The sequence below is a fragment of the Nomia melanderi genome, chromosome 11, assembly GCF_051020985.1.
Source record: "Nomia melanderi isolate GNS246 chromosome 11, iyNomMela1, whole genome shotgun sequence".
Taxonomy (NCBI): Eukaryota; Metazoa; Arthropoda; class Insecta; order Hymenoptera; family Halictidae; genus Nomia; species Nomia melanderi.
Window position 1 is genome coordinate 6,344,967 of NC_135009.1, and position 14,885 is coordinate 6,359,851.

Below are 14,885 nucleotides of genomic sequence, written 5' to 3' on the forward strand. Positions count from 1 at the left end.
AAAGAAGAGTATGATACACTTTTCTTTTACTTAAAAATTAATTTTTATAGTGACATATCAAGTACTGTAAATCAAATCTAATGAAACAATTGAATGATCTAAAATTACTAATATACACTTGATACTTTAACACACATCCGTTTACTTTTTTTATATACTAACGAAACTATCATTATTTTGATTATAAAATATTGAATCTCATGTTTATTTTTATTATTAAAAAACATTTTGGATCAAAAGAGTATGCCAAAAATTACTATTTCAATTTACAATGATAATATCAGTGAAATAATTTTCAAAATATTAATACCACTTGAAATATAAAATAAGCAATCAATACAACATTTTTTTCACTGATATTCATTTAAAAACAGGACGTATCATATAACCGATTAATCAAATTGAGAGTCTAAAATTAAAACTATGCCGTAATGCCGTAAAGCTGCGTTTTATCGACAGACTACCGTCTCGCGTACTAGTATAACCGTTCCAAAAGCCTGTGGAGAGCAAGACTGCTTAGTATCATGCTCAAGACGCCAGGCATTGAGGCTCGAGGTAGCAGCACGCTGAAAACGGTCGTAGGTTCACGCAAATACGCCGCAAATAGCGGATGTGTACAAATTCATGGTACAAGGAACGTCCATTCGTTGGCCGAGCAAAGACAAAAGGTCTCCGTGATGGAGATCGGCCATCAAATAGGGATGTTTTCATTTCGATGCAAATGCCAGACGCTGAGAATGGAGGGATAAAAAAAAGGAGAGCCATCGATCGCTGGTCCTCTCGATACTTTGAAGATCTCCCCGAAGGTCGGCAAAAAAGCGACGAAGGGGATGGAAAAAAAGAAAAATCCAGCGATGAAACAATCGTCGATAATCGATACAACTGGCCACGCAATAACCCCCAACGTAATAATTGAACCGCCTTTCGATATTTTACAAGAACGTCTGGGAGTCCATTGGTCGGGCAAAACTTCGATTAATCACTTGGGGATAGTTCGTAAAAATTCAATGTGTACAATCTTAAGAGTAGTTTAAAAACCAGTCAATATGAACAGCATTTTACTTCTTTCAACGATGTAGAATGCATTGAAATCAACCCCTTGTCTTATAACTTTTTTTTGCAATTGTTTATCAATGGCATTACATCGTTCATGATTTATTAGAATATAAATGGATTTCTATTATAAGCCTACCCTTTCTCTAAAGATTATATCTAGGTTGATAGATATACCGGAGAAATATAATTTCTTCCCTACTTACAGAACAGGGTTTGTATTTATATTTAATGAATTCGGTTTGAAATCTTCATCGCAAAATGGTTTAATTTTATTAAAGCAAAGAAGACTAATCAAAAACGTGATTCCAAGTTTCTCATTTTTTGGTTATTTCGCGGAGTACGTTGTACGACCAAAGTCAGCGTCATTGACACTGACCGAAAGTCTCTTTGTAAGCAATGCTGGTTTGCAGGACGATTTATTGCGCCCCGCGCGATACATATTCATCGTGTGCGTCCGAACCGGAAAACTATTTCGGCTCGTCTAGGAAACAGCAGCTTCGCAGACAAAGACTTCTTTCAATTAAAAAAAAAGGAAAAAAAAGCATCGACGTGGAACAAACATCATACGATCAAGGTCGAGAAAGTCGAACGATGCCTTTCAACCAGAATCAAGAAAAAAAGGTAAAAGTTAGCGAGTATTTTCTTGAGACACCTTTCAAACTGCCTGGTTTTTTCTTCCTCTGTCGGGCAATTGCGTTCTCATATGTTGAAAGATCAAGGAAGCAATTTCGTATAAAAAACGGTATGCAAACATTCATTTGAATAATAGATGATAAACAGAAACAATCCGTAACGTTTCATCCGAACATTCTTGTGATTTTATGTTCTTATTTAAATATTTTCTTATATTTATTTGAAACAATATTTTACTGCATAATATTTCTGTTTATGTAACAAATAACGAACAATCAACGTTTTGTGCTTTTCGTATTCGTTATATGTGACTTATCATTTATATGATAAATTTATCAATTTTTTAATCAACTAATTAGTAAGCAATAAAATTTCGAACGGGGAAATTCCACGTGAAATCTTTTTACTGCCTTCGAAAATAGAATCACTTCTTACTTCGATTATACTGCTATTACCAATCCACCTTGTATAAAACGAAATTAGTCGATCACAGCAAAAATTTAAAAACAAATATGCGTAGAGCATACATCCCTCGCAAAAGTAAATAAAGGTGTCTTAGTAAAGGATATCGTCAAATTGTCTATTATACTCTCCGAATCAACTGTAATTCCAATTCTCCCTCGCGATTCCTATTCCCTCAACACGTTCGCTACCAGCGTTTATTTCAGTAAGGTCCTCCTCAATTGTAATACTTTATTCAATCCAATAAATCTTCTAAACAAAATAACGAAAAAATGAAACTGGAACAAGTTATTGAGCTCCTAAATATAATGCCGTAGCTTATAACTTTAAATAACAATATCTATAAGATTAATTTCACTTGCTTTATGTAAAATATAAGATTGCGCTTGTCACAAATGTGTGACGCTGGTAGCGAACGTGTTAAATAAATAAATAAACCGTTCACTAAATAATGCGACTGCCTCCACTTTCCAAATTTCTTTCCAATTTCAACACCAAAATGCTAATAGTTCTTCACGCATATAATTTAACGGACATTTTTCCATTTTTCCTACATTCAACAATTTTCCCAAATAAACAGGTAACTCGAAACTACCAACGATTACTACTCCATTCCGCCCGCGCCCGGATCATCCCCCGTGACCCACAAATGGGCGTTGGAGCATTACGTAACCGGGTGTCGATATCCCATATAAACACACTTCACACATCTGAAATTACTTGATCAATACACCTTGGGAAACAACGATTTCCCTGGCTGAATCCGTAGATTCAAATGTACACCTTAAAGCCCTCTTTCCGGCAAGATCGAAAATGATTAGAAAAACAAACGGATGTTAATACAAAGGAAACATTCTTCGGCTGGTTACGGGCGGAGGCGGGAGGGCAGAGAAAAAAGTGTTCACAGTCTGTCAAGCCTTGTTTACACAGAGATAAATATACCGGGGGACTATCAAGAAATACGGCGTGCGTGACATTCCCGGGAACGGGTACATAAGGCCGGAGAGAGTTTCGGTACGACTGAACGATGACAGACTCCCCCTACACTTGTTGTTATGCAACGAGGCGTGCAGGCCCGGCACTCGAGTGCCGGCTAGCGAAATGAGCGAAATAGCGTTCTCGTGGCGCAGAGCGCACGTGCATCTGGAAGGTTCACTGTACCACCAGACACTTTTGTACACACGACCGCACATAACCTCCCTCCGGGTTCGAACCGTTCGTCTGATTTCACTCTTTTTTTCTTTTCGTCTGTCCGGGTCCCCCTCCCCCGCCCCTCATCGCCCCCCCCCCCCCCCCCCGGGCTCGTCTACGATGAACGTTGCGCCGGATATAGCGCGCGCGTACACCGCGGCAAAGAAGAAGAATAAAAAAAGAAAAAAAATATTGAAAATTTGTAAACTCACCGCAGACGTTCAGCCAGCCCTCGACGCGACAGGGATACTCCAGCTTCATGGTGAACTATTTGGGTACCGAGCGCACTGAGTACCGGAAACGTGTCGCACAATTTCACACTGGTCACATAAGAGAACGAATAACAACGGCCCGATGGTCAGGACGTGTTATCACTGTTAAACAATATCCGCGGCACACATTCTTTACCGTGGGTTGTCGCGAGTAAACCGGGAATTACTACGGTTACTTTTATTCGTTTATTATTATTTCTTTTTTTTATTTGGATTTGACCCGCGGGGATCGACGAACACACGAAATCACAGGGATAGATAGAGGAATAATCGGTGCGTGTCGTTGTTACGAACGCGAGCGGACCACACTGTCTGGCGTTGCGCGCGCAAACCGTCGACACGATCCACGCACACCGGCGAACAAATCGGTACTGACTGAACAAACCCTCTCGCGTCCTCGTTGAGCCGATCTTCCTTCTCCCTTTCTCCCGCACGGCCACAACGCCAGCCTCTCTCGCGTTCAGGTGGTGCGCTCATCCCGTGAGATATTCCTTGTACAGTATTGATACGATGATTTGGATTTATCAATTATTCAAAATGATCGTTTTCGTTATTTAAACGCGTACGCGACCCTATTCGGAACAATTTCTTTAGCCGACTGAACATGGCGTTCAGTTTCGCGACATAATGGGACGATTATCGGAATTGATTTTTTAAACGGCGATCGATGTATCGAAGACAAGTTCAACAGGCGCCATGTTGATTGTTAAATTAACCGCCAAAATGCGTTCCTGTAATAACGAAATTTGATTTTGGGGATTACGATTATGATAGTATCCTGGTTATATTGATATTCGTTCTTGCGTGAATGCGATAAGAGTAATTTAATACTACACTGACAATAATCCGATGGTTTCATAATTCGATACTTTACTAACCTTCATTGTTTAAGGAAATATGTACGTTTACCTATATTACTGTATTTTACAAATATACATGTGATAAAATGAAATTTTGAAGATACTTTAGGATCCTTATTTATCTATCCCTATACATGAATTTAAATTAGTATTATAGGCTTTGATAAAATCAATGTAGTTTAATGAAACTGCAAATATTTATATAGTTTGACAAAAATTTAATGCCTATCCCCGACTCGAAGTTTTTTTAGTATTACAGGTTTATCGTTTACCTGAATTCAGCTTTTTATCATTATCAATGAAATCAATACTTCGTTTATTAATGTTGCTTATTCAGGACGCTTTAAAAGGCAAAGTAATTAATTAATTGTACTTACATTAATGGGCAAGAGTCAGCATCATCGATTCGAACGGTAGAACCGTACTAGATTATTGTAGATGACAAGATAATTCTGGAAGTATCTTTGGCTTCATTTCAAAGTGCCACCTGGTAGTCAAACCGTCAGTCAGTTACCAGCAACATGGCGCTCAAGGCACAAGTCGGTCAAAGTAAGTAACGAAAAATTAAGTTATTTTTCCATGATGACGATGAAATTTTGAAATACTTTTACGCTATTATATCAGAGCAACCACTACGATACGTTTTACGTGGAAAATATGTTACCTAAACCACTGTCAAACTCCGTAACCTCCAAAGGGGCGTATGTGCTGTGATGATTTCATCGTTTACGAAGCGGCTGCTTGATACAAATGTCAAATCTGCGTTCTGCTCTTAAAATTTTATATTTTACGTTTCAAATGTCATTACATGAAATAATATATATAGTTAGTTTTCATACTCACTAAGATTTCAGTCTATCGATGACATAAAGTCATTTTATCATTATTCTGTTGAAGTAAATACGTAAATATTGACTGATAGCCTTGTACAATTCTGACCAATAAAGAATTAATACATGCACTTTTCTATGTTTTACGCAGAAAACAGTAGTTCTTAAATAATGCCACGTAATTTGTCTCGATGAATGTATTGGTAAATGACATCATGTATCAACTCAACTTTGACAGCATGTTTAGAATGTAGCAAGTTATTAACGTTCACACGGTATATTCAAGTATAAAATATATAATATATTTGTGTATTTAAGTTGCAATTTCTTCTTTAATTAATAGTCATTATTTTTCGATGAATTAACAAAGTATAGAGTAAAGTACAGTTTAAATCCATCAATTAACCTTCTTGCTCTTTAATAGTTGTCTCATGGTTATAATATTGTTACTTTTAATATTTATAATCAATATGAATGAAGAATCGTTTATTCTATGTACAGTGTAGAGCTGTTAACATAAAAGTACAAACAATTGTCCTGTATCGAGGAATCCTTTTGAGTTTACGTTCAGTATCAGTTGAAATTGGATAATTCAATTAGAGAATTGTGTTTCTAGAAAGATAATTTCTGTGTCACGGTGGTACCTAATCATCGCCGACGTTGAATTACCGAAACCCACCTGCATAATAGATTTAGTTCATGTAACTTTATGCACCTTGTCGCATATCAATCAATTATATTCCTTTAAATGGGGCTCTGTCATCTGTAGATACGAACCTGTAGTGGGTGACGTCATTCCTGTGTAAGAACGATCAATACGCGTTGAGAGCGCGAAAAGATTTCTTATTTAATTTAAAATTACTCAAGTACAATTGTGATTAATTATGAATAAATCCATACAGTTTTTACACAAAAAACGTCAATGTAGGACAACCTATATCGGACTATTGAATTATTCAAATGGTACTATAATATATCTGATATGCGCAACAGGAAACGAGTACAGAAAAAGATTCAACTACCATTTACTGGTAGTAAATTTACATATTAAGTTTCCTTAAACTGTTACATTCAGAAAATTATTAAATATATTCGTTTATTGAACTTTATAAAATCTTTTAATTATATTTTTTGTTACAAGTTAATATGAATTATTAATATATTATAGTTAACGTAGACTTAACGTATATTAGTAAGAAGCGTAGGATGATAAAACAATGCTTAAAAATAATAAAAAGAAATTGTTTTATCATTTATATATGTTAATATTTAAGCGCAGGAATAATAATAACTTTTCTGCAAAATTGTTATTAATAAGTGCAAAGCCTATTTTAATCATTGGATTTTTTCGCAGAGATTATGAATGAAATCATTAAACAAAAAAAGTCCTCGGGGAGCGGGTCCAATTGGCGTATTTTGGTAGTGGACCAACTTGCCATGAGGATGGTATCGGCATGCTGTAAAATGCACGATATCAGTGCCCAAGGAATCACCCTGGTAGAAGACATTAACAAAAAACGGGAACCATTACCTACCATGGAAGCAATCTATCTGATCACACCGTGCAATAACTCTGTTCAAAAACTAATTGAAGACTTCAGCAATCCGACGCGGACCATTTACAAAGTTGCGCACGTTTACTTCACAGAAGGTACTATCGCAGTTTTACGTTACTTGTACATACGTGGATGATTATGAATTTATAAATATAAAAAAGAATTTTATAAAGGTAGTCTACTTTCATTGGACACTATAAATATGACAGTAAAATCTTAAATATGTTAAATAGAATAACGTTGAAGGTATTACATGAAAATAAATGTTCAATACTCTTTTTCAACCATAGGCATTCAAAATAATGAATACTCTATATAAATGAGTATAAGTAACAATATAAATATATGTAGAGTAATAATTAATTTTTATATAAAAATATTAATATGTTAAAACTAATAGTGAATTCAAAAGTATGTTTTAAATGAAGCCGTTCCAACAGACGTTCCATATTGGAGAGTCGCTACTTTGCAATACAATTCAATAATAAGAAGGTCTCGCTATAATGTTTTAATAGCACACCCGGTTCTCTTCGCGTACACATAAGAATTCTCATTCCCAGTTCTGTTTATTTTCTAATTCCAACAAATACACGCTTACGCATAGGATTATTTTACACAAGAACGGACAGATTGGTACATTAAACGTACGTAATCCAAATAAGGTTCTAAGTATATCTCTTTACAGCATGTCCCGATGAGTTGTTCAAAGAATTGTGTCACTCGCTGGTAGCTAAACGCATAAAGACACTAAAAGAGATCAACATCGCTTTCATACCGTATGAAGAGCAGGTAAAGCAAAGAGAACTAACGAGAAAACAAAATGTATCGTCATTTTACGTTCTTCGTGGTGGCGGACGCACACACACATACACACACGAACACGCATTAACTCACACTCGATACACCCCTTACACACACTGTCTCCCACGTTGGTGGTATTTCTGGACTCGCGAACTTAAATTCTCGATTTTTTCCTCAACGATCACGATAATGTTGACGCAATCATTTTAACTCTTTTCCTACCTCCCAAATATTTCCCCATTCTGTACAATATTCACAAGTGAGCACGTACTAACGACGGAATGCATTCATGCTTGTACGCGAACAGTGTGTCCGGAGGAGCTGTTCAATGAACTCTGCAAGTCTCTCGCCGCTAAAAAGATCAAAACCCTCAAAGAGATCAACATCGCCTTCCTGCCTTACGAGTCGCAGGTGACGATCAAGAAAAGATGAAACTGTAGTTGCTAGATACGAGCATAAATCGCAACGATTACTTTCAATTTTCTCAGTTTCGAATAGCGAACCAGTTCTACCTTTTTTCAGCTTTTTTTTATTTTAAGAAGTAGAACATAGGCGAAAGACTTCTCTGAATACCTTACTATGTATATACGAAGTTGCTTGATAGAAAAATACGCAGCTACCCGTTATTAACATTTTTTGTGGCATGCGAATCACCGGTGTACTAAAAGAACTTTTTTTTTATTCTTCTTGTAATACTATTTCTATTTTCCTATAATGAAATATTGCAATTCGATAATATAATAAGTTTCTATAGTGATGTCAAAAACGCGAAAGCTCAAATGGTGCAGAATTTGTTAAATCAGTTGTTACTAGTGCTACGTAAAAATTCAAAATTACTAATTGAATGATCTGATAACTTCCTATGTTTCCTTTTGTACGAAAATTTTTGTTTCTTGCATGCAGTTCTGTAGACCCTTATAATTTCATTAGATACCTTTCATTTTTCAATGTACATATGTATTTCACTATTGATCGCATCGCTTAATATATGACATTAAAGTTGAATCTGGGATACTGTTTTCCACGATGATATTGAAATAAATATGTATATAGGTCTTCTCCTTGGACTCGCGCGAAACGTTCGCTTGCTTTTACAACGCTTCCTTCGCCAACCTGAGAACTGCCAATATGGAGAGAATAGCTGAACAGATCGCAACGCTTTGCGCGACTCTTGGAGAATATCCGTCTGTCAGATACCGAAGGTACAAATATTATCGCGTAAAACTTCTCTTGCAACTTAATTAACATATTGTCCCGTCCCTTCAAATTTCAGTGACTTCGACCGAAACGTTGAACTGGCGCACATGGTTCAACAAAAATTGGACGCTTACAAAGCAGATGAACCAACAATGGGAGAAGGACCAGAGAAAGCTCGTTCCCAATTACTTATATTGGACAGAGGATTTGACTGCGTCTCACCCTTGTTACACGAGTTAACGCTGCAAGCTATGGCGTATGATTTACTCGATATTGAAAATGATGTTTACAAGTAATCACTCTAGCTTATATGGTAGTCTTTAATTTAAAATAGTATTTTAATATCTGTTAATTTTGATAAGGTTCGAAGCGTCGGCTGGAGTGCAAAAAGAAGTATTATTGGATGAAAATGATGATTTATGGGTAGAACTTAGACACCAGCATATTGCTGTAGTTTCACAGTAAGTCAATTCAATAGTACAATTTGATTATTGGATTTGGAAAAGTATGACCATATTCAAACGTACGAATTTTTTTTAGAAATGTTACCAAAAACTTGAAGAAATTCACAGAATCAAAAAGAATGCCACAAGGAGACAAACAGAGCATGAGAGACCTTTCACAGATGATCAAGAAAATGCCTCAATATCAAAAAGAATTAAGCAAATACGCAACGCATTTGCAATTAGCTGAGGATTGTATGAAACGTTATCAGGGAAACGTAGATAAACTCTGTAAAGTAGAACAGGTAGATAATATTTCTATACTATTCCTTAAAACTATAACGCTACTGCACATCAAATTTTATTTAACTTTTGTATATTACATTTACTAGGATTTAGCGATGGGCACTGATGCAGAAGGTGAACGTATCAAGGATCAGATGAAAAACATTACACCAATTTTACTCGATCAAACTGTTCATCACTTGGATAAACTCCGAATTATCGCTTTATATGTTATTAGTAAAAATGGTGTGACTGATGAGAACCTTAATCGTCTAGTTCATCACGCGCAAATATCAGTCGATGATAAGCAGACTATAGTGAACATGGCGAATCTGGGCATCAACATTGTAGTAGATGTAAGTACTACTTTTTTACAATTATATATAATTTTATTCATTCCTCATATAAATTTTCTTCAATATATTGTATAATCTATATGTTGGCCTACAGGGTGGTAACCGTAAAAAATTATATACTGTACCACGCAAAGAAAGAATTACAGAACAAACTTACCAAATGAGCCGCTGGACACCGATTATGAAAGATATCATGGAAGACGCTATTGAAGACAAACTTGATTCTAAACATTTCCCATTTTTGGCAGGTCGTGCTGCTAGTTCGGGGTACCACGCTCCCACCAGGTATAACATTAGATCTTGTCTAGAAGTAAAGTATAATATATCTTATATATGCAATATTATATCATTATGTATTTTCAGTGCGCGGTATGGACACTGGCACAAAGATAAAGGCCAACAAACTATTAAGAATGTACCACGCTTGATCGTTTTCGTTGTCGGTGGAGTTTGCTTCTCTGAAGTACGATGTGCTTATGAAGTTACAAATGCTTTGAAGAACTGGGAAGTGATAATTGGTACGTACATATTTGCAAAAACGCTGCTTATTCACAAATACATTTTAACATCTACCTATTGTTCTGTTTTTTTTAGGTTCGTCGCATATTATTACACCAAAGTCCTTCCTTGATGACCTGAGTAAACTTCACGTTTAAAGACATTTTCGTGTAGACAAAACAAAAACATTCCCATCTTTCCTAATACGTCATTAGCTTTGGCTCCATCAATAATACCAGCTATGAAACTCTCGACTATACAATTGAAAATATTAAATAGGGAACATACAGTCAATTCTGTAGGTCGCGCAGCCATTTAGCGACCACTTAAGAAATTGGAGAATGTCATATCATGGATAGTGATATGTGAACGTTGGTTAGAATGGAAAAAAGTATTAAGTGCCTCCGCGTATAAAAACTTAATAAGAAACGAATAAACATCTTGGCAATACAGGTATAGGTCACACGGAAGTGCTTAATTGTATCTTAGGCTGGCGAATAATCTAGTTCAGATATAATACGTTTGAGGCGAACTGCTCCTTTGTTAATAATAAGGAGCTGATTAGCAATGGAATTTGATGTGTTGTAGAAGAAAATCGTGATATACGTGTAAATTTCTCGTTATTAGTATTTCGTTATCTCCCGCTCCAAAAAAACTATAGACTGTTACATACTTTGTCTTGAAGATTTAATCTTCGATTTCACTCACAGAATTAATAACGCTTATCGAATTCGCATGAAGGGTGTAAGTATCATGTGCATTGTGTGTGCATCAACCACATCGGTTTGAAAATAGAGATACGATGTGAGTAAATACTAGTATTTATTCTTTATTCTATTTAAATATTTTCCTTGTATAATAAAGCCGTAAGTGTACATTAAATTATTTATTGTACGTTTGTTATAGTATTGATTTGTTAACAAACATGTTCACTTAGCGTGCATATATGTTGAATTATAGTGCAAATAAGTCGGTTTCAATTTCCCATTAAAAGCAATGCATTTAACATTCATCAAAAAGATTGTCCGACTTCTAAAGACTTATACACCGATTTAACTAAAAATAATTATCTTCATCGTATTGATAAGTATTTACATGTTGAAACTTCTGCTGCACATAAGAAGCAATCATAAACCGCTAGGGGCCGGTGGAAGTGAATCTGTTAATTATATATAATAATTATTGATGTACGTTAATATTACGATTACTTAGCGGCGAGATTATTACAAAGTTTACGGTATTGATCAATATATAATATATTATATGAACGTATATGTATGTAGATTGTAGACTAAACAAAATGTTCTGCTTATAAAGGCCTACAATTTGCTCCAATTATTGTCTTCTTTTCAACGTACACGTCATACCACATGAAATAATACTTTTATGGATGTCATTTTAAATTCGTATAAATATTGAAATATTGCATACTACTGTTGGAATACGACTGCAAAAGGTTATCATTTATCAGGGTTCAAGAGACAAGGTATGTCTATATAATAAAATTCCAACTTTTCGTTTAAAAGTTAACGCTGTCATTTTTAATCACGATCATCTGACGTCTTTATAATATGTCAAAGCTGGGAAAAAAAATAATTTTAGCTTATAGTGGTGGTTTAGATACATCATGTATACTATTGTGGTTAAAAGAAGAAGGATATCAAGTTATCGCATACGTGGTACAGTTGTTGAAGTACTAATTACTAATCCAAATGTATTTAAAAAGAAACACATAATATCCATCAATTATAATTCAGGCAAACATAGGACAAGAGGAGGATTTCAATGCTGTTAGGGAAAAAGCATTAAAGATCGGTGCTATAAAGGTAAAGAAAAAAATATACTTGCGTTAAAATACGTTATAGGAAATTGTTCTTACAATTTAGAAAAATACAACGATAATGTTTACTTCTTTACTAATTTCCCACATGTCTATTACCATGTAATTACCTGCAAGGTCGTGATAGAGGATCTCAAAGAGGTTTTCTTATCTTCCTTCGCATGGCCAACTGTTGCGTGTGGTTTGATCTACGAGAACAGATATCTCTTAGGAACATCGATCGCTCGGCCATGCATTAGCGAAGGTCTAATTAAGATCGCAAAAACTGAAGGTGCTTCTTTAATAGCTCACGGTGCGACTGGTAAAGGCAACGATCAAGTGCGTTTCGAGTTGAGTTGCTACAGCCTCTGCCCTGAGATCCAGGTATCACATCTTAAAATTATGCTCAATATTCTATAAAAAAATAATAATATGTAAAACAATATTTTTTGTATAATTATCATACAGATAGTTTCACCATGGAGAGAAAAGAAGTTTTACACGAGATTCGCAGGACGGGCGGATTTGTTACAATACGCTCAAGAAAATGGCATTCCTGTTTCAGCGACACCGAAAGAACCATGGAGTACCGATGAAAATTTATTACATGTTAGGTATGGCTAAACTGATACATTAAACTTTCAATCGCGTAATACATGGATTGCAACATTTATACACTTATGATGTATACAAAATATGAAAATTGAACGAATCAAACATTTTACTACCACAGTCTAATAGCGAATGCGTATGGTACTTTTTAAATTTATGACAGAAACTTTATCTTTTCAGTTATGAATCTGGAATTTTAGAAAATCCTGCCACGTCAGCTCCCAAAGGATTATACAAAATGACGACTGATCCACTGAATTCTCCTGCAGAACCGGCGGAAATTGAAATTGGTTTTAAACAAGGATATCCATTGTTCGTGAAAGATTTAAAAAGCCAAAAAATGTATACTACTCCTGTGGAATTACTTCAGTATCTGAATAAAATTGGTGGTCTATATGGAATAGGACGTATAGACATCGTTGAAAATCGTTTCATTGGTTTGAAAGTATGAAAGCTTGAACTTAATTAGAAGAGTGGTGAAATTTAATGATTGCATCACTAATACGTTAATAAGGCGTAATAAATAAATTTAATTAAATTTAATGTAGTCCAGGGGAATTTACGAATCACCCGGCGCTAAAATTCTCTACGAAGCTCACCAGGACTTGGAAATATTCCTGTTAGACCGTGAAGTGTTAAGAGTGAAATCTTATTTGGCCACCAAGATGTCTGATTACGTTTACAACGGTAAAAGAATTTCGCGATACAAAGTTAATTATCCTTTGTCTTTAAATTACACCAGAAATCTTTCTTTAGGCTTGTGGTTCTCTCCGGAATGTGACTTCGTGCGAAATAGTATACTGTACTCTCAAAAATACGTTAATGGAACGGTTCGATTAGGATTGTATAAAGGGAATGGTGCGTATAAATGAAGCAAATGAAACGTAAAACAATTCGTATGAAAATTGAAAAAAAAAAATAATTTTGATCTTGCAGTGTCTATACTCGGTCGACATAGCGAAGTCTTGTTGTATAATAAAACGTTGGTTTCAATGGACGCACAAGGCGGTTTTGAACCTGAGGATGCCGGTGGTTTTATACGGACGCAAGCACACCGGTTGAAAGAATTTTATCGTTTTAAAAATCAGTGTGACTTTTAAGAAGACACTATGACACACGATACTGTAGATCGAAGCCTATATAATGTTCTGTAAATGTAATATCATTATGGACAAAATAAAGGACTTCGAGTAAGATGAAACATACCGAAATGGAATTAATGCTTTGAAACTTTATATGTAAGTTTAATATATTTCTGTTCGATTTAATTTAATTCGGTGTTATCCATTTTTTTCGTGGATTGGTCACAGGCAGGACGTGGTTTTAGTATTAAAAAAACTACCAGCACACTTATTTTCAATTAGTTATTAATAATTAAACCTTAGAATAATTAGTATATTCGTAGATATTATAATAACGTATAATATGCATTGATTTCATCTGCAATAATAGTATACACAATGATCGTTCTTATCGTTTCTAATAGATTCGCAACATAAGAGAAAACGTCAAATATGAGACAATAATGTTTTAGTTAATATCTCTTCTATCAATGACTATGTAACGCTTTCACTCTACTCCACATTTTCTCTATCTATCTCTCATTCATTCATTCACTCTCTTTCGCTCTCTCTCTCTCTCTCTCCCTCTCTCTCTCTCTCCCTCTCTTTCTCTCTCTCTCTCTCTCTCTCTCTCCCCACCTCCCTTTTGTCACTTTATTTTATTTATATATTTATGTATTTATACTTATAGCTTTATATATAACATGCAAAATTACAAACTAAGAAAGGTAATCCTGTATGTACGTACAATTAATAACCTGCTGTAACTCCTGTATTCACAATTACCTCGTTAAGTTTAATTCGAATATGTAATAAACATTTCTTTCCTTACTCGTTACGTTAAGGACTAACAGTACAGACAATGTACCTCAATTTGACATTGTTAAGTAAACTGAGATTTAAATAGAACATACATATATATGTATATATGTCCATTCTATGCAATTAAAGAT

At 35.1% G+C, this 14,885-nt stretch overlaps 2 protein-coding genes and 1 long non-coding RNA gene across 4 annotated transcripts in view; 2 read left to right on the forward strand and 1 right to left on the reverse strand.

Moving 5' to 3' along the window:
- The window catches only part of LOC143175066 (uncharacterized), a 40,565-nt gene extending 35,458 nt beyond the window's left edge, over positions 1 to 5,107 (reverse strand). The window contains exons 1-2 of the long non-coding RNA XR_012999683.1: positions 4,852 to 5,107; positions 3,555 to 4,345 (exon numbers count right to left, since the gene is read on the reverse strand). This is a non-coding gene — a long non-coding RNA (uncharacterized LOC143175066). The remainder of the gene's footprint in view (positions 1 to 3,554; positions 4,346 to 4,851) is intronic.
- Positions 4,962 to 11,775, forward strand: Rop (Syntaxin-binding protein Rop). Of its 2 annotated transcripts, none has more exons than XM_031981042.2 (11): positions 4,962 to 5,023; positions 6,659 to 6,955; positions 7,546 to 7,649; positions 8,715 to 8,863; positions 8,935 to 9,150; positions 9,221 to 9,319; positions 9,399 to 9,606; positions 9,694 to 9,942; positions 10,037 to 10,227; positions 10,306 to 10,460; positions 10,537 to 11,775. In XM_031981042.2, the coding sequence occupies exons 1-11, from the start codon at positions 4,996 to 4,998 to the stop codon at positions 10,596 to 10,598; spliced, it is 1,758 nt and encodes a 585-aa protein (XP_031836902.1). In that variant the 5' UTR covers positions 4,962 to 4,995; the 3' UTR covers positions 10,599 to 11,775. The 2 variants fall into 2 exon arrangements, with proteins under 2 accessions (XP_031836902.1, XP_031836903.1); XM_031981043.2 differs by lacking the exon at positions 7,546 to 7,649 and adding an exon at positions 7,969 to 8,072.
- Positions 11,776 to 11,919: 144 nt separating this feature from the next.
- Ass (argininosuccinate synthase) lies at positions 11,920 to 14,763 on the forward strand. The gene is made up of 8 exons (XM_031981044.2): positions 11,920 to 12,119; positions 12,198 to 12,266; positions 12,398 to 12,643; positions 12,728 to 12,873; positions 13,052 to 13,316; positions 13,420 to 13,558; positions 13,628 to 13,729; positions 13,808 to 14,763. The coding sequence occupies exons 1-8, from the start codon at positions 12,012 to 12,014 to the stop codon at positions 13,969 to 13,971; spliced, it is 1,239 nt and encodes a 412-aa protein (XP_031836904.1). The 5' UTR covers positions 11,920 to 12,011; the 3' UTR covers positions 13,972 to 14,763.
- The last annotated feature ends 122 nt before the right edge of the window (positions 14,764 to 14,885 follow it).